Source organism: Thermobia domestica, chromosome 16 (genome assembly GCF_964235325.1).
Source record: "Thermobia domestica chromosome 16, izTheDome1.hap1.1, whole genome shotgun sequence".
Classification (NCBI taxonomy): domain Eukaryota; kingdom Metazoa; phylum Arthropoda; class Insecta; order Zygentoma; family Lepismatidae; genus Thermobia; species Thermobia domestica.
This window is the reverse complement of record NC_137469.1, coordinates 11,052,135-11,077,297: the sequence shown is the minus strand read 5'-3', so window position 1 is coordinate 11,077,297 and position 25,163 is coordinate 11,052,135. Positions and strand designations below refer to the sequence as shown.

At 36.0% G+C, this 25,163-nt stretch overlaps 1 protein-coding gene across 2 annotated transcripts in view; it reads left to right on the top strand.

The window, feature by feature from the left end:
* LOC145672912 (cytochrome P450 4C1-like) overlaps positions 1 to 25,163 on the top strand; it is a 72,149-nt gene that overhangs the window by 24,241 nt on the left and 22,745 nt on the right. For both annotated transcript variants that reach the window (XM_081742115.1, XM_081742116.1), the window contains exons 5-9: positions 4,229 to 4,298; positions 8,751 to 8,877; positions 10,389 to 10,476; positions 14,919 to 15,028; positions 21,415 to 21,483. In XM_081742115.1, the coding sequence (XP_081598241.1) occupies positions 4,229 to 4,298; positions 8,751 to 8,877; positions 10,389 to 10,476; positions 14,919 to 15,028; positions 21,415 to 21,483 (464 nt within the window). The remainder of the gene's footprint in view (positions 1 to 4,228; positions 4,299 to 8,750; positions 8,878 to 10,388; positions 10,477 to 14,918; positions 15,029 to 21,414; positions 21,484 to 25,163) is intronic.

Sequence of the window (25,163 nt, the reverse complement as noted above, 5' to 3'; positions counted from 1 at the left end):
AACTCGAAAGGTGGATAATTGTGTAATTTCAAACGAATACATCAAGAAACAAATGAAATTGAATATAAATTCCTTTGATGCTGCAGGTAAATAGCTCCAGGCAAATGGTTATCGACCTGAACCCAGATATTCACATGGTCAATATCGTGCACTGCTTGGTTTATGTTGAATATTGAATCGGATCTCATTGAGTGCCCAAAATGCAACTCTGTGGTGTTTTAGTACACATATGAGACTACAATCTGGACAATCTTGAACAAATTCAGAGGGACATTTCTATACGAAATTCAAAATTCAAATCTTAATTTGAATTTTTGAAGTGTTATTTTTTATTTTACAGTTCTTTAAATATAGTACAGCTTGTAGAGGTGTCTTTAAGCTTTCCAATGGTGTTTGATTCACGTCTTTAGTGCACACATTAACCAATTTATGACAATTTTTAATAATCACTGTAACTGAAAAAATGTCATTTTGGACATTTTTGAACACCCTGTATGGGAACACTTTCAGGAGTAAAGAGGTAATATTTGGGATTTTTTTATCTCCCACTGTAATAAAGCTGTACACCAATTTTTTATTTTTTTTTAAATCTAAGATCGCAGGTCAGATTTTGCCATTTCATTTGTTGATTTCACATGGATTGTCCCTTCTACCGGAAATTTCGTGTTTTGATCTAGATACTGCATTATACATTAATAATACAAAATCTGAATGATAGAAGCAATCAAAAAATTATAATGAAAGACAGAAGATAGTTCTATGTACAGACTAGCATTGTATGAGTGAGTAATCATGGATCCACGGATAGTGCATTCAAAAGACCATCGACTCAGCCATCTCACACCGTGTTCTTGTTCGAAGTACGGGAAAACATGGTAGGTTAATCCCGGTGAAAATATGGGCTGGTGCAGTGGTTCCAATTCCGGGCGAAGCAGAGCTAGAAATGAAGTAGCAGTGTCACATGTACACCACGATAAAGAGTTTGGTTTGTGTCCATGTGACTTTTTCTCGATATTGACACCAGACAAGGTAGTACACTGTGAAAAATGAGGTGTTAAAACAACACAAAATGATTACCACTTTAGCGTGTTACTTGTGTGTTAAGTTAGCACCAAGCTTTTTTTTTTTTTGTTAAGGAGGAAGATACAGTATGGGTTCACTAGTAGAGTTGAAGTCTATGATATAAGGATTTTCATCTTCCTGCCTCTCAGAGGGTTACGCCCTCTCTTTGGCATGCGATTCTTATACACAAAATAGGCGCAAGGAAAGGTAGGTGATGGGCTAGGAGATATTTATTCTTTATTAACTGCTGAAGTGGAGCATCTATTAAAAGGGTTGTGACACATCGTCATTTAATTTTATATTATCGTACAGTAATTTAAATTATGCTGAAATATATAATACATAGTGCAATAATAACTGTAAGATTGAATAATTATATAGTGCAAAAGGAGAAAAAATGAAATAAATGCAAAAGAAGAAAAGAAAACAAACATGTTTAATCATCAGTGCAACAAAATAAAAAATATAGAATAGGTGCAATATGTAGCCAATGAAATTATGTGGAGTGAAAATGATAAATGAGATGAAGTGCTAGAACGTCACAGACATAAATATGTTATTCAGACAGATGAAGGGTTATATCTTCTGTCCCGGGGCGACTCGGGACTAATGAACACAAAGGGAAGCCCTTGCTAATGGTGAGGATTTTCGTGCAATAATGGAAAAAGATGAGGAATGTGATCGGCAATGAAATAAATGTCGTAGATTTCTCGTTCGTCCGGAGTCAAGTGTGTGCTGTTGATATATAGAGATATAAATATGTTTAATGGTGAAAGTATGAACCGATAGGCGGAGTCTGTGAGAGCATCGGAGTGAAGAATTTCTAAAAAGAGCGGATGGCCTGTGTGTATGCGAGATTTGATGTATCTAATACGGAGTTCTGCAAGATGTTCTGTAATTTTCGGAAACAAGATATATTCATAGGTGAGCCATGTGGGATATGGTAGCTTAAGGCGATAAGCTAGACGAATAACATGTCTCTCCAGTATGCAGAGCTTTTCGTAATAAGAAGCAGAAGCATTACACCAGGCAGTATGTCCATAAGTGAGGATAGGACGAATTAACGCCTTATATGTGTGAATCAAGACATCCGCTTTTAAGTCCCAAGTTGTTCCAGTTAGTCGGCGTAAGAGATTCAATCGATTTTTAGCCTTAGCTGTTAGCCTCTTCAGGTGGGCGTTCCAGGTGAGCTTAGAATCAAAGACCACGCCTAAGTAGGTGACAGTGGGTGTAGGATGTATAAGATATCCATCGAGAGTGACTCGGAGAAGAGTTGGGTTCCTGTGAACTCTGGAACGTCTTTTAGGTGGTAAGAACACTACTGCTTGTGCTTTTTCTTCGTTGATAGTTAGATGCCACTTCTTGCACCAGGTGATGAAATTATTGAGTGTAGTTTGAAGAGCAGTATTAAGTTGATGTACAGTTTTGCCAAGAGCGAGGAAAGCCGTATCGTCTGCATATTGAAAAGTGAATACATTGTGTGGAGTGGTCGGTATGTCGGAAGCATAAAGTATATACAGTAAGGGGCTAAGTGCTGATCCCTGAGGAAATACAGGCCAAGAGAGCACATTACCAACAGTGACATAAGCAATACGATTTGTAAGAAAAGAGTGAATGAGCCTCAAATAGCACATGGGAAGGTTGAACGACTGAAGTTTTTTAATTAGTCCATAATGCCAAACCTTATCAAAGGCCTTTTCTAAATCCATGAGTATAAGACATGAGGGGAATGCTTTGTTATACTGGTTGGTGATGATAGTGCTAAGGCGAAGCAATTGGTCATTTATTGAGAAACGTGGTCTGAAGCCTCCTTGATGAATAGGTAGTACGTTACGTAGCACCAAGCATATCGCCTTCCGAGCATATCAGAAATAACTCGTTACTACCTGAGAGAATTTGCATTGGTGTTTATCGTCTAATATGAACAAACCTTTGAGAAATATATTTGGTACTTATGACAAGTAACGAATAATGTTCTATGTTTTCTGTAATGGATCACAAGAATATTGTTGTAAACTTGTGAATTGTCTGACAACAGTTACATAGGCAACAGTTCTGCCATCTTCTGTTCATATATGCTAAGACACAAGAATAACATATATGGAAGCACTGCTATTTGTGTAACTGTTGTCAGATGATTCACAGGTTGACAAGAATATTATTTTAACCGATTACAGAAAACATAGAATGTTATTAGTTACTTGCCATAAATGCGGAATATATTTCGCAAAGCTTTGATCATACCAAACAATCAAAAACCAATGCAAATACTCACAGCCAGTAACCAGGTATTTCTGATATGCTCTGAAGGCGATGTGTTTGTTGTTGAATTGACACACAAGTAACACGCTAAAGTGGTAGTCATTTTGTGTTGTTTCAACACCTCATTTTTTGCTGTATAGTTTTCTACTATTTCCGGCTTAACTACAGAGATTAGAGTGAACATGGAATATATTCTGGGGACCCTTACTTAATTGCGGATGAACAATGCTACGTGTTAGTCGCCTATTCATTAGATGGGACAAGCGTTTCCTTCCCCAGTAGGATCAGAATGAGATTTAAGTTTAACATGGCATCTGAGCCTCTGTAGTGTATTCGATGCTCTCCCTTCTGTGAATCAAACTCAGGACACCGTGCACCAAAGATACCCATTAGATTACGTTTAAAATATGGTAAATTTATTCTTTCTGTTTAATACCGATTTCACGGAGATCGAGCGTTTGGCATGGGAGATCCAGCTTCGATTTCTGATATCTGGTCCCACGTTAAGCAGTAGAACCACATCTCATATAGGCTCGCTGCTGAAAGGGATGCTAAACTCAAATCAAATTAAATCATGGAAATCGATATTTATAACAAACTTTCCAAATCATTAAGTTCACTTTAGTGAAGTCCTCTGTACGTGGAAGGTATTTGGTATGGTAGGAGGTATTTGGAAGATTTTAGCGGCCAATAAGAAAAGCCCATTAATAGTATTAATGATAATATTTAGGCAAAAGTGTTGCTCCATTTGAAATACGGAGTTCTTGTTCGTAACATTGTAAAGTGTATCACAAAAAAGCCATCAACTAACACCAGAGTTTCAAAATTTTTATTTTTATTTGTTATTACTATTAAAATTTCATATATAATACGATTCGATAATTCTGTTATTATTCATTTACAGAAACTGCGATGGGCACCAAAATGGATGCACAAGAGAAGAGCAATTCAGAATACATTACTGCAGTTCGAAGGTAAGCAGCTATTCAGATATGTACCATATATCATATCCGATTGAATGATCACTGATAAATTACACTGTTTCAAACACAAGAAGAATCATTAAAAAAATGACCACATAATTTGTTCCATTCACACAATTGTGATATTAACGTTGTTAGTCGTTAAGGAGAGTCATGGTCTAGCCACGAACATTATTGTTAGATCCTTATAAAATTTATGTTGTGGAGGGATGAAATGGTACACAGACATCCTAATCGTAATGCTATCCTAAAAATAAAACTACATGAACAGACTCACTGATATAAAATAACGGGTACTTCCGGTTAACGTGGAAAGATGAAATTTGACATGATTGTAACTTTCCGAGACTAACCTACAGGAAAATTTTCAAAAGTTAATATTTTTAAGTATTAGGAAGTCTGAAGGAGGGATTAAGAAATTTCTCATGTTATTTAAATGGGCTTTCTTTTGACTTATCATCTCATATTTTAGGTACTTGGATTTCGAATAAAAACTTGAAATTCGGTGTGCTTCTACGTTTTTTTATAGGGTTATTTACCAAAATCGCTAAAAATAAAAATTTCCAACTTTAGAGTGGTTTTGTGGGGAACTGAAAGATCTTTCCCGTGTTATTTATATGTGACATCTTCCAAACCCCAAAATGTTTAGGCACTTCCGGCAGGATCAGAACGATGAAATTTGACACGATTGTAACCTTCTAGAACTAACCCACAGGAAAATTGTTAAAACTGAAAATTTTTAGTTTTTAAGGGGTCTAAAGGGGAATGAAGAAATTCCCATGTTATTTAAACGGGTGTTTTCTTGGAATACAAAATCTTATCTTTTAGATAGTACAAATAGGGAAAAGGAACTTGAAATTCGGTATAATTGTGGGTTCAAGAGATGCAAGGCTGTAGGCCAAGCAAACGCGGGTGCCTGGGGACAGCTCCCAGCTAGACAAAGGCTAGTTTATGATAAAGCTTCTTGAATTGGACTATAAATTTAATTATTGATAATTACTTTTGAAATTGTGTGAGACGTGGAAATATGCGAGTACTTTTATTAATAATTTTTAAAAAAGTGTATTCTTATGGAGTAAACGTAACAAGCATCTTTTCTTCCTGTTGCATTTTAATTATTGTATGATGAATTTCATTTACCTATTAAGTAAAGTGAATGTTCATTTTGACGTCAATTATGGTCTGTCTTTCGGATGATTGAGATACTGAAGGTCAATGTCATCTTGGCAATAATTGGCGGTAAATATGTGAAGTACTGATCGGAATTGGTTCGTTCCCAAAGCGACATTCTTTTGTGTTAATTATAAGTGCAGATTATCAGTCCCATATTAGTCAAATTTATTTGTTGGAGAAGGTATAAGTGAGCTTATAACTAGGGCCTAGTCAATCTTTTACGTACTTGGATCGTTCACGCATTATAATTTCGCCCTGGACGTGACGAAAGTCATGATTGCAATTGGGTAGTCGTTGGCTATTGTATCGTCCAGAGCCGTCAGTTGAGGTTATTGATATTTGTCAAGCCTAAGTATGTGATGAAGAGATACGACGAGTAGGGTCATTGCTTTCGAGTCAAATACTGTGCTGCATTGATATGGCCTATCTTGTGACTTATCTCATTCCTTGTTTCTTACTTGTCTCCTGCCTATTTACCATTACGTCTGTAATCTCTTTTGTAATAATTGATTTTTCTCTTACATTAACTAGGTCTTGCTCCAAATTCTACAAATCCTAGGGCACGAGTGTTAACTATCATCCTCCACAAATCTATCTCATTTTATAACGTACTCTGAGCTTAATTTTGGTTAACACTACCGTACACAATGTGGTACCACTGTGAAAGTACTCTTTCGAATAAGAAAATAATCATCAACATCGGTGTACCTATGTCCAAGTTTTGCGTGGCCATCCACACAATATGGAAACACGTTCACGCACTATACTGTAATGTATAGTAGAAAAAAATGAAATGTTTGAGTTTTAAGTCAAAGGTTATACCAGGTAGGCTAAAGGAGACGGTGATAATGAGAAATGAATGAAATAGTGGAATGAAGAAAGTGGGAGGAAACGGAAGAACACAAAGGAAGCCCACGCACACGGTATTTGTCTAGTACAAAGTTCACTTGGCACGAGCTGGGATCGAACCAGGAACCCCGTGCACCAGAGATGAACGCTGTACCACTGAACCACCGCAGGCCTAATATAGGGTAGAGAAACGTTACGCCGGTTTTTCCTTCACGTTTTTATTATAAAAGTTTCTATATGGTTTATACACTGGATTACAAATAATTAATGTCTATAATAATCCTTTCCTCTATAAGTTGAACCTCCTGCCCATAGCAACATGAAGGTGTTAAGAGTTCTTGGTTAGGAACGACCTTGCCGATGCAGGTGGGTCTGGAAGAATCGCTTGCCCGAAGCAGCGCAGAGGTGGAATAGCATGTTCTGCCTAGTGCAGAGTGAAGATGGGTAAGGATACCTCTTGCCCAATGCAGAGCAGAGGTAAGTTGAGGGAGTCTCTTCCGCTCAGAACAGCTTGGAGAGATAAGTAGGTTGTGATCAGTTGGTGACTGATTTCTTCTGCCTTTGTGCGTCCTTTTTTATAGCTAGTCTTTGGAGGCGGAGTCCGTGGAGGGGTTGAAGGGATCCTCTTCGTGACTCTTCATCTCCTCTTCGTATTTCATTGTACATCGAATTCGTCGGCCGCTTGGTGAAGCACGTGGTGTTGTTTCTTAATACAAGAGGATGTTAAATTGTGTTGAGTTGATTTTGAGTTTAGCGTCTCTTTCAGCAGTGAGGCTACATGAGACGTGGACCTTTTGATTAACGTGGAATCCAAACCAGATGAGTTTCTGTTGGGGATAGAACCCGGGTCTTCCACTCCAAGAGCACGTACGATAACCGCTTAGCCACGAACGAGCTCAAGGGTATATTGCAATACTTGAGTGTTTCCGAAGGGAATAAGAGTAGAGTGATCGGCAGAACATTCTCTGACTAATAAAATTGGTTTACACTTTAAAAAAGAAACGTTTGATGTAGGCTGCATTGCCTCCCTCAAAACGTTTCCACGTTTTCCCGAAGGATACAGTCTTATTCATTGAATACTAAGAAGTTCCATCCTCACTGCTCTAATCTCGTCTCCAGAATTAGAGTGTTTCTTCTTGTCAAGATAATAAATTAAACTTCTGAGTTGCAAGTGGCCGCATGTACCGTAGTAGCTAGGGTTCTCGCCTGTGATGTCAGTGATCGGGGTTCGATTTCCTGTGGGGACACCGGTCGAGAAGGTGGAAAAACGTTTTCAGGTCAGCCATCTCCTGAGTGAGGTTTTCCTGGGTTTTCCTCATTCATACCAGGCAAATGCCCGGATGATACCTAACATATAAGTCCTAGGCCGCTTCCTTCCTTCTCTTTTCCCGGATAGTATGATCGCCAAGGGACGTCATCCCTCATATGGTCATAGATGCTGAAAGCCCAGAAATCTTAATTCCTAACTCATAAGTTAATGACACGTGTATGAGTTTGCCTTTAGAGTATCTCGCCTCGAAAAAGTGCCATGAAAGTGAAATCTCGTCTCGGAAAGTATATCAGTTTCTACTCGAAAGAAGAACTCTGAGTTCTATCTCGTGTTTGGTCACAAACATCAAAGTAAATAAAATAACAGGTAGCCCCAGTTCGCGTTTAGCGTTCTGATTGGTTTCCTGTCCGTGACGTCTTGTGGAGGAATTTTGCCCATATCAACTAGAGTAATTGCTTATGCAGTGTTTCACTTGTTGTCTTGAACGATACCTCGCGATACGCAACGATGTTATAAAATAGAGGATCTGCCCGACTGCCATGTATGTTGGCTCAAAACATTATGATCTTCATATGTAGACATGTAGTGTGTCTGTCGTTTATTTTTATTTAAGGCGTTTCTTCAGATTTATATTACACAATGGTTACATGCTGCACGTATGGGTGTACAAATAGAAGTGAGAAGGAATTACCCGGAATAACCTTTCACAGGTAAGAAAATCACCAATCATAGGATACGTATGGCTGTGAGGTGTGTCTGTCTTTTATTTTTATTTAAGTCGTTGCTTCAGATTTATATTATACAATGGTTACATGCTGCACATATGGGTGTACAAATAGAAGTGAGAAGAAATTAAACAGAATAACCTTTCACAGGTAAGAAAATCACCAATCATAGGATACGTATGGTTTCACAATTTTATGCTATGGACAGATGGTCTATTTTATAACATCCTTGGCGATACCTCCACGTGACGTCACCGACCGCACAGTGTCCTGGGAAAAATGATAGCAGAAAGGCTGAATCGAGAGTCCCCTGAAAAGAAAAACATTGTGCTTTGTCTCATAGGCAACTCTAGTGACAAGAAGCCTAACTTAAAAAAAAGTCAAGATTTACTAATTGAATAAATGTATTCTTTTTAATTATTTCAGCCTAAGCAATTTACTATACGATAGAGTGGTGTCGCCTTGGGTTTATCCTAGTTTTATTTATAAGTGTACTCCTCGTGGATGGGAACATGACAGATGCCTTCGAATTCTTCACAATTTTACTGCAGAGGTAGGTGTATTTTTGTTATCATTATTATTATGCACTAAATATAACTATCAATATTAGATATAATGAGGTTATGTTTGTTATTAACAATACTAAATGTTCGAAGAAAGAATTTGTCATATTTCAATTGTACAGTTTGTAGTAGACAAGCAACAAACTCACGAAGCTCAAATCAAATAAAAAAGGACTTTTTTTTTTATGTTGTCCGAAACGTCAAAAGTTTTAAGTTCATCAACTTTTCCAAATATTTAAGATTACTCTGATAAACTGATGTACACCTTGGGACAGGAAAGTGTCTCATATCTTTCGTCTAACTCAAGCATGTAGCCTTCAGAGTCATAAAATGCGCTCTTCTGGAGCTCTTGTCGAAAATTCTAAATTATATATTAAATATGACATAAGCGAAAAATTGCGAGACGTGTTCGAAAAGTAAATACCATTTTGAAAAAAAAATACTAAAACAGGTTTCTTCAAGCCATTTTTTTTACATGAAAGAGCACACTTTGAACTATTTTTCAACATAGGTTCCACCAATGTTCAAACACTTGTCAGAGCGGGGAAGCAAGTTGTCCACGCCTTCCTCAACGGAATATCCCGCCAGTGTCGGCGCTCAGGACATGCGCACTAACTTCACCGCTTCGTTGTCTCTTCACTGACGCAGTACGGTTATTTGTCGCGTGTGGGCTGTGTCCTGTCATCATTTCCAATGTTTGAAACAATTGCTGATCCCACCGATTGTAAGATTTGTTCTGTTATCCGGTTTCTGAATGCAAGGAACACTAAGCTGGCCGATATTCATCGTACACAGTACATTCGCGACAACTGAACCGTACTGGCGTCAATGGAGAGGCAATGAACTAGTGAAGAGCGCTGAGACTAGCGTTGCGATGGCGTTCAAACGAAACGGTGTGTATTTGCTGGATGTTTTGTTGAGGAAGGTGTGCACAAGTTGGTCCTCCGCTCTGACAAGTGTTTGAACATTGGGGGAAACTATGCCGAAAATTAGTTTAAAATGTGCTCTTTCGTGTAAAAGTAAAGTTGGTGTGTACAAACCTATTTTAATATATTTTCCCCCCAAAACGGTACTTACTTTCCGAGAACCCTACTTTTATACATTTTTATTTACATTCGGCCTTATGGTGAAATGAGCATCATTGTTATTGTGGCCTTTGATACGAGAAAGGTTCCGCATACGTGGTCTAACTTCATAAGTTACCTCTAGAAATGTTAGTTTCTTGATTCCTCAGTTCTACCATTACAGCCCAACCTTCTTTAGAACTTGCTTCAACAGTTCCCACATTACCTAACCAAAAAATTTTAGGAAAAAGAAACAGTGTGTTAACATAAGAGCAAGCATGCTTGACTATTATTATTACTATTATTATTATTATTATTATTATTATTATTATTATTATTATTATTATTATTATTATTATTAATAATAATAATAATAATATTTGAAATATCTTAAACAAAGATTTGTACAGTATTCTGTGTTTTATTTTTGTTTACAGGTTATTCAGCAAAGAAAGGAATACTTGAAGAGTTTAAAAGAGGAAAATGTGAAGGAAAATGGTTTCGATACTGCAAATGGTGCAAATGGTAAGTAATGTTAATGTATTAGGATATATATAAGGAAGCTTCTGTTGCATATGCGTATTATTCCATTGTAAGCGTTATTTTCAGTAACGGTAACGGATTAAAAACTAGAAACATTGAAATTAATGGTTTAATTTGTTATGTAGTTGTTCAAGTCCGAAAAGTTATGTCAGTAGTGTATATTCTTTTATATTGCCATGTAATCTTTCGAAGTTTCGCACTTCATTTAAACATTTAAAAACATAAATATTAATTTTTCTAACAGTTCGTCATACAGAAATAAGTATTTTGTAATTACTACTCGAACATTTGCTGCAAATTGAAAACACACTGATAATCCTTCCTAAATTATATGAAATTTGCAACAGAAATTTTCCTCAGAAAATATTATACATAATTAATACAGGGTGCTCAAAAAGTCATGCAAACTTATGGGGAAATATTTCATATTATCATTTCTTATTATTCTGTTCGCACGTCACTGTCTATTCAAAGAATATAGTGAACGCACGATTACAATGGCGTGACACACGCACGACAAAGAATTAATGGCACACCAAACGCTGATTTTTTGAGAATGTAAAGGCAATTTCTTCAGCATATGTAGTTGCCACTGGCACATGCCCGAGAATTATGGACATCGAGTTCTTTCCCTTCTAGCGCTTCCATGAACCAACGTCAATAGTCTTTTCAGACATACAAGTTTATGAACCGTCCTAATTTTAACTAACTAACTCTATGGCCTACGGAACCCGAAGGTTCAATGCCACGTTCACAAAAGCTCTCCACTGACTTTTACCCTTAGCCAATTGGATCCAGTTTCTACTTTGTATTCCTATTTCTGCGAGATCCATCTTAATATTGTCCTCCCATCTGCGCCTAGGTCTTCCTAATGGCCGTTTTCCGATTGGTCTTCCAGTCAAGACTTTGAAAGCGTTCCTACTTTCTTCCATTCTAGCTACATGACCTGCGCACCTGAGCCTCCTAGATTTGACGACCCTACCAATATTTGGTAAACCGTATAAATTATGTAGATCCTTGTTATGAGGTTTCTGCCATTCCCCATTCCCGTTCCTCTTGGGTCCGAATATTCGTCTCAGGATCTTGTTCTCAAATACTTTCAGTCTACATTCTTCCCTTAGAGTAAGCGACCATGTTTTGCAACCATACAGAACAACAGGTATGATATTCGATTTGTTTATTTTAAGCTTCAAATTCCTCGACAGAATTTGCGATGACAAGAGATTTTGAACTGAAGAATAACACGAATTCCCTGCTTTCAGTCAATATTTAATTTTTTCTTGAATATTTTTTTTTGTCTGTTAATATTGATCTTAGGGGTTTGAAAGTATACTCTAACATTGTACTAATAGAATTTCAAACACTTGCCCAAGGTCATATATGCACTGCCAATGGAGAGCCCGGACTGTCTCAGAAGTCATTACACAGATTTTTTTTGATTAACAACATATGCAGCTGGCAAATCGATCAAGAGTTCTTATGTTAAAAACCTTGGACAACCGCTTCTCGGCGTCAACTACGCTATTTGTCACTTGGAACTTATATAGCCGTTTGATAGAAGATTTGTTTGGAGCATCTGTTCCGTATTTCTCTGTGTAGACCCTCTAGGTCAATGCGTAACTGCTGGTGCAGATATACGGTACTCTACCACAGTAATATACGCTGTTGCACTTAAAACTCATTGTTATTCAGCGTCTATAAGGAAACAATATAAATTAATGGGATTGCTCATGAGGTTGCGTAACTTTTTGAACACACTGTAGTATTCTTCTTTCCTTCTCTCCTTTATCTTTCACCACAAGTTCTATCGCATTTCCAACAAGAGTTGTCTTTTATTTTTCAGAAATGTCTAAACTAATTGCTTTTGATTTTTTAAAAATAAATTTCATAATACTCTTTTATTTCAACTTTTGTTTGTATTTGGTAATTGGTTTTTCATTCCAATCAATCAACTCTCGCCATCATTTTCCGCATCCAAACTTCAAATTGTTTCTTTCATAGTTCTTTGATAAGTCCATGTTTCTGCTCCTTATAAATTTATAGGTGCCTTGAACCGGGCCAAAATACACCTATCTCTCTATACATTTGGCAATTCCGGGGTCAAAAGCTCAAAGTCATATTTTGGCAAGGAAATCTTGGTTCAGGAGCTATAATCCAGGGCCAGGATTGCCTAATGTCAAAAAAATAGTAGGATTCATACCCCATCCTGACAGGATACATTGACACTTAGGGAAGAGTGTTATCTTAGTCCAGGACCAGAGTAGTTCCTCTGTAAATTTGGAAGGTTCAGTTGTCTCTTTTTTGCATAGTAAAGAATTGTTTAAAAAATCCAAGTTTGGAAGATTTTTGGCTTTTATGATGCTAGTTTATGGTTCTAGAAGTACTAATAATATGTATGTACCGTAAGTAATTAATGTATTCATATTCTGAAAGAATATTTTTGGTTTGCTTTTTCCATATAAAAATATTACGATCATTGATGAAAAATGTCTACTTTATTCACATCTTTTGGAGCTCCTCTTTGCGTCAAGAAAATTGAGTTGATTTTGAGTTTGTCGTCCCTTTCGGCAGCGAGGCTATATGAGACGGGACCTACTGATTAATGTGGAATTCGAACCGCATGAGCTCCTGCCAGGAATCTAATCCGGGTCTCCCACAACAAAGGCATATACGCTAACCGTTTAACCACGAAGGAACTCACTTGGGTCAAGAAAAGTTATGTCTTCCAGAACCACTTTGTAGAACTCTTGACAGGTTATTTTCAAGTGAATCTGAACAGAAATTTTCGGCAATCATAAATTTTGTTGACAATCTGTTTCTGCCATCTGGTAAATATAGTTCTCATCATGCTAAACATTCATTCGATATGTGCATCAGTGACTAATACGGCAGAGAGTGCATTGTATAATTTTGAATAGGTTTGGTGCATGTCGAAAAACGCAGTCAAATTTTATAACAATTGCGATTTAACCTTCCTGTCAAGAATTGCCTACATTTATAAACAGAAAATTACGTCTACAATTCACTTTTATCGAAACTAACTTTAAGTGTTATCCAGAGGTGTACCTAGAACTTAATTTTCTTGACGCAAATATGACCTCCAAAATATATGGATAAAGTAGACATTTTTGATCAGTAATCGTAATACTGCAAATTATAGATGCGTCAAACTATAAAACAATCAATACTTTCGACAAAGTGCACACTTTCAAATATCTAGGATCAATATTAACAACCCAAAGCCATATCCACGAAGAAATTAAATGTCGACTAAAAGCAGGGAATTCGTGTTATTATTCATTTAAAAAACCTTTTGTTGTCATGAATTCTGGAAAAAAAAATTCAACCTTAAAATATATAAAACGATAATCATGTCTGTTGTTCTGTATGGTTGCAAAACATGGTCCCTTACTCTGAGGGAAGAACGTAGACTGAAAGTATTTGAGAATAAGATCCTGAAACGAATATTCGGACCCAAGAAAAACAGGAATGGGGAATGGCGGAAACTTCATAACGAGAAACTATATAATTTATACGGTTTACCAAACATAGTTAGGGTCATCAAGTCTAGGAGGCTTAGGTGGGCAGGTCATGTAGCTAGGATGGAAGAAAGTAGGAATACTTTCAAAGTCTTAACTGGAAATCCAATAGGAAAACGACCATCAGGAAGACCTAGGCGCGGATGTAAGGATAATATTAAGATGCATCTCGCTGAAATGAAAATACAAAGTAGAAACTGGATCCAGTTGCTAAAGACAGAAGTCAATAGAGATCTTTTGTGGAAGCGACATTCAATCTACGTGTTCCATAGGCATAGATTTAGTTAGAATTTGTTTTTATTCTGTATGTATAATGTTTGTTTGATAGTTATTGGTAATGAATAATTGGTAATAAGATATAAAAATCTTTGTTTCATAAAAGTGTGTGTCCTCTATCATAAAAAGATTCCGATTGTTTCTGGGCTTTACGTTCAGTTCAATCTGGTAACCCAGCATGCTATCATATCAGATAATGTATTTGATGAAGTCAATCATAAATTCCCGGAGCTGTAACACATAATAGTAATAATGCAAATGTTTAGCTCGGTCGGATATTATTTTTAAGTTAGTATTTATTAGGCTTTCTGTGTTAACACGTCTGAAATTCATGCGAAAATTCACTAATCTGATTTGATTTTCAAATAATAATAATAATAATAATAATAATAATAATAATAATAATAATAATAATAATAATAATAATACACTCAATTAATACGAATACAACTTCAAACAATCCAAACCTTTGTGTCTCCGAATCCTTTGGAAGCTGAACACAACAGGCAATCCTATACGATCAACACTGTAAAATCGGATCAACACCTCGGAACTGGCTGTGTTTTAACTATATTTACAGAATCTACGAAATTTCTCTTTTTCTTTTAGTTAAAAAACGTCGTTTGGCTTTCTTGGATCTTCTGATAGAAGCTTCACAAGATGGAGCTGTTCTCACAGACCTCGACATTCGGGAGGAAGTTGATACGTTTATGTTTGAGGTAGGTAAGCCTTTACTAATGTTTGTGTTTCAGATAGGCAAGGCTCGACTAATAATTGAAGGGCTCGGTGCAATAAGGAGCTAACCCTCACTTTTGTCAAAATTGAGATAAACAGTGTACTACATTAGGCATGAAGGTCTGCTTCATTCATCAACAGATGGTGCTTGTGCTGTGTCGTCATCGCGCGCAATCACGTGATATCCTTCTTGAGAAGAAACGTACAAGCGGAAAGTTGTGTGCAACAAGGTGTTAAGCCACAGGAAAATGTCAGTTATCGAGAATGTTATGCAGAGCACCTCCGCACATATTAGTGTTTCTGATGAAGAAGATGGCCCCCTACTCGGTGAAAACAGCTTTGATGACCCAGAGTATGTGTTTGGAGTGTCAAGCAACAACAGCACCGACTCTGAGGTAAGAAACGAGTTTTATTTTTGTTATTTTGTTAAAATGTTGGTTAACACCTTATTGCCTCAGATATAGGCTTGTAAAAAACGGTCTTTAAGTGTGAGTTTTTACGTGCATCTTAATACGCAAATCAATTCCCTATGCATTCGTCAGGACTCTAGCGAGTTGGTACAGAAAAATCTTGAACTTTTTCTGATGACAACAGCTGCTAATATAATGAATGTTGGTTAGCGCCATATTGCTGAAATAATTAACCACAAAGAAAGCGACATTACACATGTACATTTTTCTCTGATTATGACAAATTCTGACAATGTAGCGTCAAGAACGGTGCTGTAAATGCTATGAAATGAGAAAGGTAATAAAGCAATCATGTCAGGACAGTGTTGCCACAGTCCTAGGTCTGAAGGGAGCTGAAAAATAGTACCAAATTGAAACAAAAAGGGTTGAATTTATTCCAGTGTAATACATGACTCTGTAACACGAAACTAAAATTAGTAAATTTCTAGACCTCCCCCCCCCCTCTTTCAAGGGTCCAAATCAACGCGTCGATACAGATCTATAAAACGGAGAAATGTTTGGGTATCTTTATATACGTCAATATGGCGTAATTAGAAACAACTTACCGCGGTAAGGCAGGAATTATGTCAATATATTTTTCGTGCTATTTTCGTTTGGTGTAAAATCTTTGCAACGACGCATAAATTATAGACTTATTTGAGCATAGGCTGGTTTTCTTCAGAATATTCAACACTTGGTTCAACGTATTTGTGTGTTATTATTATTATTATTATTATTATTATTATTATTATTATTATTATTATTATTATTATTATTTTAAGAATATATTTCCACAACACTGTTACTTTCTCGTCTAGTTCATACGGGGCTCGGATGCGCCAATGTATCGTCATTTATTTCCTGGTATAGTTTCTAGCGTTAAGCGATGCAACGTCAAAGAATGAATGTCCAACAGCATTTTATAAGAGTCCAACACACAGTATGAGTACTGTAAAATGTAGGAAAAGTCTTATTGACATTTTTGAAAATGTGAGAAGTATTTGTTACATTGGGTACAATTGGGTACAATTGTACCAACTTTTTCACAAAAGGGGATGAAAATGGGCCGTTGAATGACAAAGTGCTGAATTTGGTACAATTGCACCAAGTGTGACAACACTGTGTCACGATAAATGATCAGAATTGTTTTGTCATTTTCAATAGTGAATTTGTTTCGAATATTTATGATTTTCGAGTGGATTGTACAGTCAGTGACAAAAGTTCTTTCCATTTCGTAAAATTATTTTGGGAATAATGCTAGTGTGGCTGGAATGTACAGAAAATTACAGTCTTTTCAATTTGCTAAAAATGTATTCAAATTTCCCTTACATTCTGAAGTTATTTACGAAACAATTTTCATCAAATGGAAATAATTTTTGTTACTGACTAGGATTTTTGCTAAATTTCGCGCACGCAGAATAGCAGTGGGGTTGAGACGTCATATCGGTTTAGAAATACAGTAGATTCAATAGCACTATGGCCAGAATATTTTCATTAGGTATTTCTAATTTCCTGTTGTAAAGAACCTAGTGTGTATTTATTAAAATCGTACTCTTATCCTTTTCAGAATGACCTTCACATCACAAGGACGACAGAGGGATCTCCAATCAAACGTCCTCCAGCCAGAAAGAGACGATGTGAGAGGAATAACTGGGAGAGAGTGAAGCGTAAGAGAAGAAGAAATAAAGGGGAGCAATATACCTCCAGTCATTCGAAGGATGTTGTTTCAGCCAGGAAAGTGGGTGAACCATGTAAATGTCCAAAAAATTGCTGGAAAAAAATTAAAGGGGACATAGAGTTTATTTTTCATTCATTCTGGGACTTGGCTGATTATGCAACACAAAACACCTACCTCATGCAAAATATGAGAATTCAGAATACGAAACGTTCCTACACAAAAGGACAATCTTCGAGGAGATCATTCACGTTTTCTTATAATTTGAAAATTAATGGTGTAGATGTTAGTGTGTGCAAGAAGGCCTTTCTTGCAGTTCATGGACTTCACCGCAGCAGAAAACGAATACAGCTACTTCAGGAACAAATCAAGGGTGGAAACATCACAGCCAAAAGTGATGGAAGGGGTAGGCATCACAACCGGCCAAATGCTTTCACAGAAGCCAGTTTGGAATCTGCAAGGAAGTTTATAACATCCATACCGAAATATGCCAGTCACTACAGCCGGAGCCAAAACGCGAACAAGCAGTACCTGGACTGCGATCTCACGATAAATTCTCTATATGAGACAAAGTATATTCCGTGGTGTGCATCTCAGCAGACAACGTCCATTAGTTCTGACAGATTCCGAAGGCTTTTTTGTGAGGAATTTTGTATAGGGTTTAAATTACCTAAGTCAGACACTTGTTCCTTTTGCGACTCGAATAAAATAAATTTGGATCATGCTAAACCTGTACATGACGAAAACGAAGCCAAACAGTTAGAAGCCAGTAGAGCGCTACACCTAGCTAGGGCAGAAGCCGCTAAGGAGAAACTCACCTATCTCTCACAGCTTGCTTCTTCAGATCCTACGAAATATCATGTAATCTGCGTTGATTTACAAAAGACCCTCCCAACTCCAAAATTAACGGTTGGTCCTGCTTTCTACAAGAGAAAACTCTGGAGTTATAATTTCGCAGTTCATGATTGTGGCTCGGACATTGGCTTTATGTTTCTCTGGAGTGAAAATATAGCTAAACGCGGTTCCTCTGAAATTTCTAGTTGCATACTTAAATACATTATGGGAAATAACGTGCAAAGTGAAGAACTTCATATTATTAGTGACAATTGCAAAGGGCAAAATAAGAATTGGACCTTGATTGCCTTATATGAAGCACTGCTTCGGTGTGGACGATTTAAGAAAATTTTTCATCATTTTCCAGTCGTAGGCCACACACAACTGCCATGCGATCGTGATTTTGGCCGCATAGAACTGTACGCACGTAGGCATCACCCCATTGTGTATACAACAGATGAGTGGGCACATGTAATCAGCAGTGCCAACAGAAAGAAGAAATTTCATGTAACTCGCATGCAGCAAACCGACTTCAAGGATTTCACACCACTTGTGTCATCAATTTCCAAGAAAATAACCACAGACACCAAACAGCCTCTCAAGTTTTCAGATGCAGCCGTGTTTAAGATGGAATCAGCTACTCCCTAGGTTTTGCATGTAAGCTATTCGTACCAGAAGGAAGCACCTGTATGGACTACGTGCAACCTAAAGAAACGAGGCCGCCCACAGCCAGAAGTGAACCTCAACGATTTGCCATGCAAGTACCAGGAAGGAATTCCTATAGATATCCGGAAATACTCTGATCTAATGTCTCTGTTGGAATGGATCCCCCCAATATACCATAATTTTTATCGTAGCCTTGTTCCGACGGAAGTAGCTGGAGAAGAGTGTGTAGAAATGTTGGATGGACTTGATGATTGATGCATAAGAAGGGTCAACCTTGGTTGAATTCAATGTAATTTGTGACCTGCAATAATATGCCACTATTTCATGTCAGCGCTAAGAGCATTGTGACTGACTTACATATTCATTAAACTTGTAAAGTATTTAGTTTTCCTTACATACTTCAGTTTGATTTTTCATTATTATGTATATTTTTTGTTCACAATATAATTCTTGTGCATTTATGTTAGTTGTTATCCCACAGAACTGACTCCTAAAATTCTGATGCAATAAGGAGCTAACCAACAATGAGTAATATTGAATTACAAAAAGAACAAATTCAACCTCTTTTCATTTTAATTGTACATAATTGTATGTCTTTATATAAACTAGAAACTTTAGTGAAGCTTTTCGAATGAACTGCACAACATAAAAATAATAATTCCGATTTATGGATTTTTTCAAACTTTCAAAAGCTATTATCTCGGAAACAACTTTTTGAGGGTTAGCTCCTTATTGCACCGAGCCCTTCAATTTGATATTGACGTACACAATGCTTGACAATATTTATAGGCAGGTAACATTCATTAATGTGTTCATATTTTATATAAAACTTTGCTAATATGCTTATTTTGTAAGGTCTTTCCTAAAATCTTTGTTGACACACTGAGAAAAATCCTTTATCCGGACAGCGGTATATTGTACAAATATACAGAATTCTTAAGTTTACTACAGAAATCAGTACGGATCATATGTTATCCATATACTACATACGCACTGGCCTTAGATGTTATATCATACCGTTGCTGGATATCCCACATCTAACAGTCTTCCTTATGTTACATACAAGGTCGGATCCAAGGGGGGGCTAAGGGGCTATAGCCCCCCACCCCCTTGACGCTCAGGTTTACACTGGATAAAATGGGCTTCAATTCTGCTTTACATTGGATAAAACGGCAAATTATGGTTTAGCCCCTCCCTTGATCATATCCTGGATCCGCCAATGATTACATACATATACATATGTTACATACGTCAGCTATATGTTACATAAGTCTATCTGTATATGAAATCCTGATCGCCTATACACAGTTCTTTCGTTTGTACGGAAAATACGTTTGTTCGTAACACGTATACGGAAAGTACGTATAAAATATATTTTATACACGAAAATAAAGTATATTTTATATGTTTGCTGCACGTTAAGTCCAAAAAACTAGAAGATTTACACATGTAACCTACGTTTCTACGTACTCCACATACGTTTTTTTTCTCAGTGCATGCTTACGTTTGAGATAAATAAACTTTACCTGTATGTCTATGTCTGAGATACGTAAAACTTTAACTTTACCTGTATGTCTATGTCTGAGATACGTAAAACTTTAACTTTACCTGTATGTCTATGTCTGAGATACGTAAAACTTTAACTTTACCTGTATGTCTATGTCTGAGATACGTAAAACTTTAACTTTACCTGTATGTCTATGTCTGAGATACGTAAAACTTTAACTTTACCTGTATGTCTATGTCTGAGATACGTAAAACTTTAACTTTACCTGTATGTCTATGTCTGAGATACGTAAAACTTTAACTTTACCTGTATGTCTATGTCTGAGATACGTAAAACTTTACTACTCAAATAGGTAAATTATTTTGATATGCTTAGCATTTGTTGGTACGTTTATAGTTGATGTAGATAGAGCTTTACTGATATGTTAAGGTAGTTGAAGCTAGAGTCATATATGTATATTTGAGGTAGGTAAAACTTTACTCATATGTTTATGTTTGACGTGGGTAGAGGCAAAACTTTACTCATATGTTTCAGGTAGGAAAATCTTTTCTAATAACTTTGTGTTGATATTAGTAAATACATACGAATACGTCAATGCTTGTATTTGCTGATGGCAAGAATTAAGCGATAATTTTATATTTGAATTAGGTTAAAGTTTATTAATATATAGAGCGCCCCAAATGTTCTTTAATACGTATCATAATCAGTAACAGTTCATAAACCAATTAACACAGCTCATCATGAATTTCTGCGAAACTGTACCATAATTTATAGTTTTATTCGTTTTTCCATCAAGTGTCACTTTTGTAGACGTCATGGTAATATAATCAGTATCTACATTGCGTAGTTTTCCATTATACGATCGCGGCACGGTGTCACATACGTTCAGACATTTAGTTCGGAAATTACAAGATTAAAGACCGTACATATGTTTTTATTTTTTCTTTCTCTCTCGATGTAGTTTTTAATTCTTTTGAGATTTACCTTCAACGGCTATGTACCGAGGCTAGGAGATTGAGTTGATGGTAATGAACAAAATGGTGGAATGAAGAAAGTGGGAGGAAACGAAGAAGCGCGAGGAAGCTCACGCACACGGTTATCGTCAAGAAAACATTTGTCACTTTATTAAAATATTTTGATTTTTTTTTTAAGATTCCATGTTTTATCTTTAGCTGGTGTAAACATTTATATCGAACATGATTAGCAGGTAATTGTGTCTTTTTTCTCTGTCTCCTGAAGGGCCATGATACAGTCTCGACAGCCATTTCGTGGATAATGTTTCTGTTAGGACATCATCCGGAGGTGCAGGTAAGGACTACCAAAGCTTTAAAAAGGAGGATTACTTGTAGATGTGCCTTTTGTAACAAATACCTCCATCAAGTGTGCAAATATATATATGAGGAGAAATCATAAAGTAAAGGGACTTGAAAAAAGGTACATTTATTCTAATGATAGAAAACTGAAATATACATTGTTTTTTCTGCATAATCTCCCTGCACTTCAACGCACTTTCAACAACGTTTCACAAGTTTTTTGATTCCACTGGGAAAAAGTTTTTCCGTTGCAGCTATAACGAATTTTGAACAACATCAATGATTAGCTGATGACTGACTTTTAAATTCCTTAACTTCTAATGATGATGGGTGTTTTTAAACCATGCTCGCAACCTTACTTTGCAGTATATGATGATGTACCCAAGTTTCATCTACAGTAGCGATTTGCTGTAAAAATTCATCACCCTCGTGACGATAACGGGTCAAATGTTTACGAGAGATGTCCAGCATTTGTGCTTTATGCATCGCGATAAAGAACTGTCACCATACTGCGCTTGCATTCGACGAATAATTTCCGCAGGTTTAACATCTTCCGCAAACAAAAGGCGGATCATTGGCCTCATTTCCTCCTTGGTGCAGGTCAACAATGGAGCTGCCATTTTTAACGGTATGCTACACTCCAACGCCTAACGCGGGAATAAGAGTGACACACTGCATAGAAGTGTTGCAGACGACAGTAATTCAGCGCTAGATACTAGCAGTGTTACCAAATCCTAGTGATAGAAATTGCAAAAGTCAATTTACTTTTTGACTTCCCCACGTATTGTAAGAATTCAGAGTGCTACATATCGGAGACATACTAATTTGTGTTCGGAAGAAATATCTAGTTCTGCAGTGTTTTTTTTATTTATTTAATCTTGCACCTGGTGTCCCTGAAACTAATCCCAGCACCTAATTTTGATGTTCCTTTTCACATGACTGCAGTGGAAACAAACTGGTTATCGTACTCCTTCTTTAATAGCTAAGTACTATTAGCTGTTGCAACAAAGTGGACTGTAACATATATGGGATACAGGACTACAACAACCTCGCTCAAAGACTTTGTGGTGTAAAGAGTCGTCCTCTATAATAAATAAATAAATAAATAAATAAATAAATAAATAATAATAATAATAATAATAATAATAATAATAATAATAATAATAATAATAACTTTATTTTCAGTGCTGTGAACAGCTCATAGGCAAAATTACAATACTATGTTAAAACCATTATACAATCACTTAAAACAGACCAGAAAATTTGTAGTATGAATGAATATTAGCAGGTTAAGGCCGTTAAAAAGTTAATATATTCAAATTACAAGATTTAAGCTGATTATAAAACAAGATTAAAATAGAAAGAGCCAATATCATATTATAAAATACTATTTACAGAACTATGGAAATTAAAGCTTTATTTAACTATCGTTTAAGAAATGAATCAACTTTTCTTAAAATTGCATATGAAAACATCCTGGTTGCTTATTGTCAAGATTGGTTCTTTAAATAAAATGTTATAACTAAAGATATTCTGAAGATACATTAACAATAAAATCAAGTTCCTTGTCATAAAGTTAAAACAGTTTAATTTTTTGTAAAAAATGCTCTATTGTTTCTCTCAACGTATGTTAATTTAAATTGTTATTGTTATTAAATTGTAATTGGGCAAAGGTTTCAGCTACTCTTCCCGCCCAAACTGTGGAGACTGTGGCGCCGCCAAACAAGGGAGTTGGGTACTACGAGCTACTAAAAGCAAGAACGAATCAAATCATGCAGAGCGAGTGAGTCTGATAGAATTAGCCAATGATACACTTAGTTACTGCCATGAGCAGACGACACAGTTAGTTACAGCTCTAGCCGGTAGTGTCGCCGAGTCACTTTTGTTGCATTCTGGGAACGATTTGAATTTCCATTAGGAATATAGGGAGTGATTCATAAGGATAATCAGTGATTTCGGGTTCTGAATTTAGTGCTAGCAATGTCGACTGACTTCTTATACTATAACTCAGCACACTTATTCCTATATTTTCCAAACAGTAATCGCTACCATATTTATTATCCAATACCATTTGAATAAAGTATTTATCCATAAAATTTCTTCTTTCTTGAAGTCCCCAAAAGTTAACCAATATTCACACTCGTGTGAATAGTAGACTTTTTAAATTTTATTTTATAACATAGATATTCGTCGTATAAAACATTTCTGGGCTGTTCAGATTTTGTTAACAAGTAGATTAGACAAACTGTTTCAAACAAGTGAACCAAATACAAGTTTGGATCTAATAAGTGTAACCATTTATAAAATTCAGGCCATTGATTAAAGATAGAACCTACTGTTTTTCTCGTTGATAGCACTATATCATTTATATGATTACCAAATTTCAATTGTCTTGCATACAAAATACCAAGATGTTTAATTTGATCTACTTTGTTTATTCTTACTCCATTAATTTTGTATTTGCTAACAAAATATTAAGTTTTATTATTGAGTACCATGTACACTGGTGCAAATCCCGGGGGAATGAGGGGAACATGTTCCCAAATCTTGGAACTGGGGGCTATCCTCTCCAATAATCCGATTTGAAATGTGTTTTTTGAGGAGAAATGTGATAATTTGGGTCCGATTACCACAAAGAAAAGTGAGATAAAATTGATGTTCCTTGGCTTGTTTCATTTTTTTAAAGAATCGTATTCTTTAATACTTCAAACTGAACCTCGTGTCCTGGCGCATTAAGGTCACATCAATCTGTTAATTCAGCTCGGAAGTGAAATGTACCACTACTTCATCTACATCACCTGATATATAATATGCAACAGATTAACCTCAGAAATCAGATTCATCTCCCCCCCCCCTTCCAGAATAAGCTTCAATTCTATCCGCCTCCCAATGTTGAAGACAACTCGGCTCCCCTGTTCCTCCACAGTGTTGTTTCTTTAACTTCATAAATATTTTGAACATCGCTCAAAATAGAAAGAAAAAATAAAGATTATGGGAACTGTCTTATCTAACCCCGCAATGTTGAAGACAGATTTGCGCCTATGGTCACATATCTAGCTTTTTCAAAGTTAATTGTCTATAAATTATTTTCTCACCAATGATCAACTGCATCTAAATCTTTCTGCAGGAGATAATAATTATCATATTCATTACTAACTATCTTAAAGAGCTTTATGTTATCTACGCATAATAGTATTTTTGAGTATTTGACTTGAATTATTATTATTATTATTAATAATAATAATAATAATAATAATAATAATAATAATAAAAATAATAATAATCTCTACAGACGGAAGAAGTGAAAAAGACGTAAGTTCAGAACAGTGCAGGCTAAACAAGCATTCAATACGAAAATAGTACTGCTAACTAGTGTTATAAAGGTCTGAAAAAAAAAAAAGAAACAAATTTTGGGTAAAAACGGAAAAATTGGGAAAAATTGAAATTTTCGAATATTTTACTACATTATAACTTTAGAATTAAAACTATTTTATATTTACTAGTTTACAGTTAAGATCATTGAATAGTCATGTTTCTTGTATTAGAATATGAACATTTTGCGGCAACAAATATATTTACACCTCTCCTTTAAAGTTAGCACCGTGCAAGAATAGAGTTATGGCTACAAAAGATACTAAAATATAATCCTGGTTAGATTAATTAATATAGACGCAT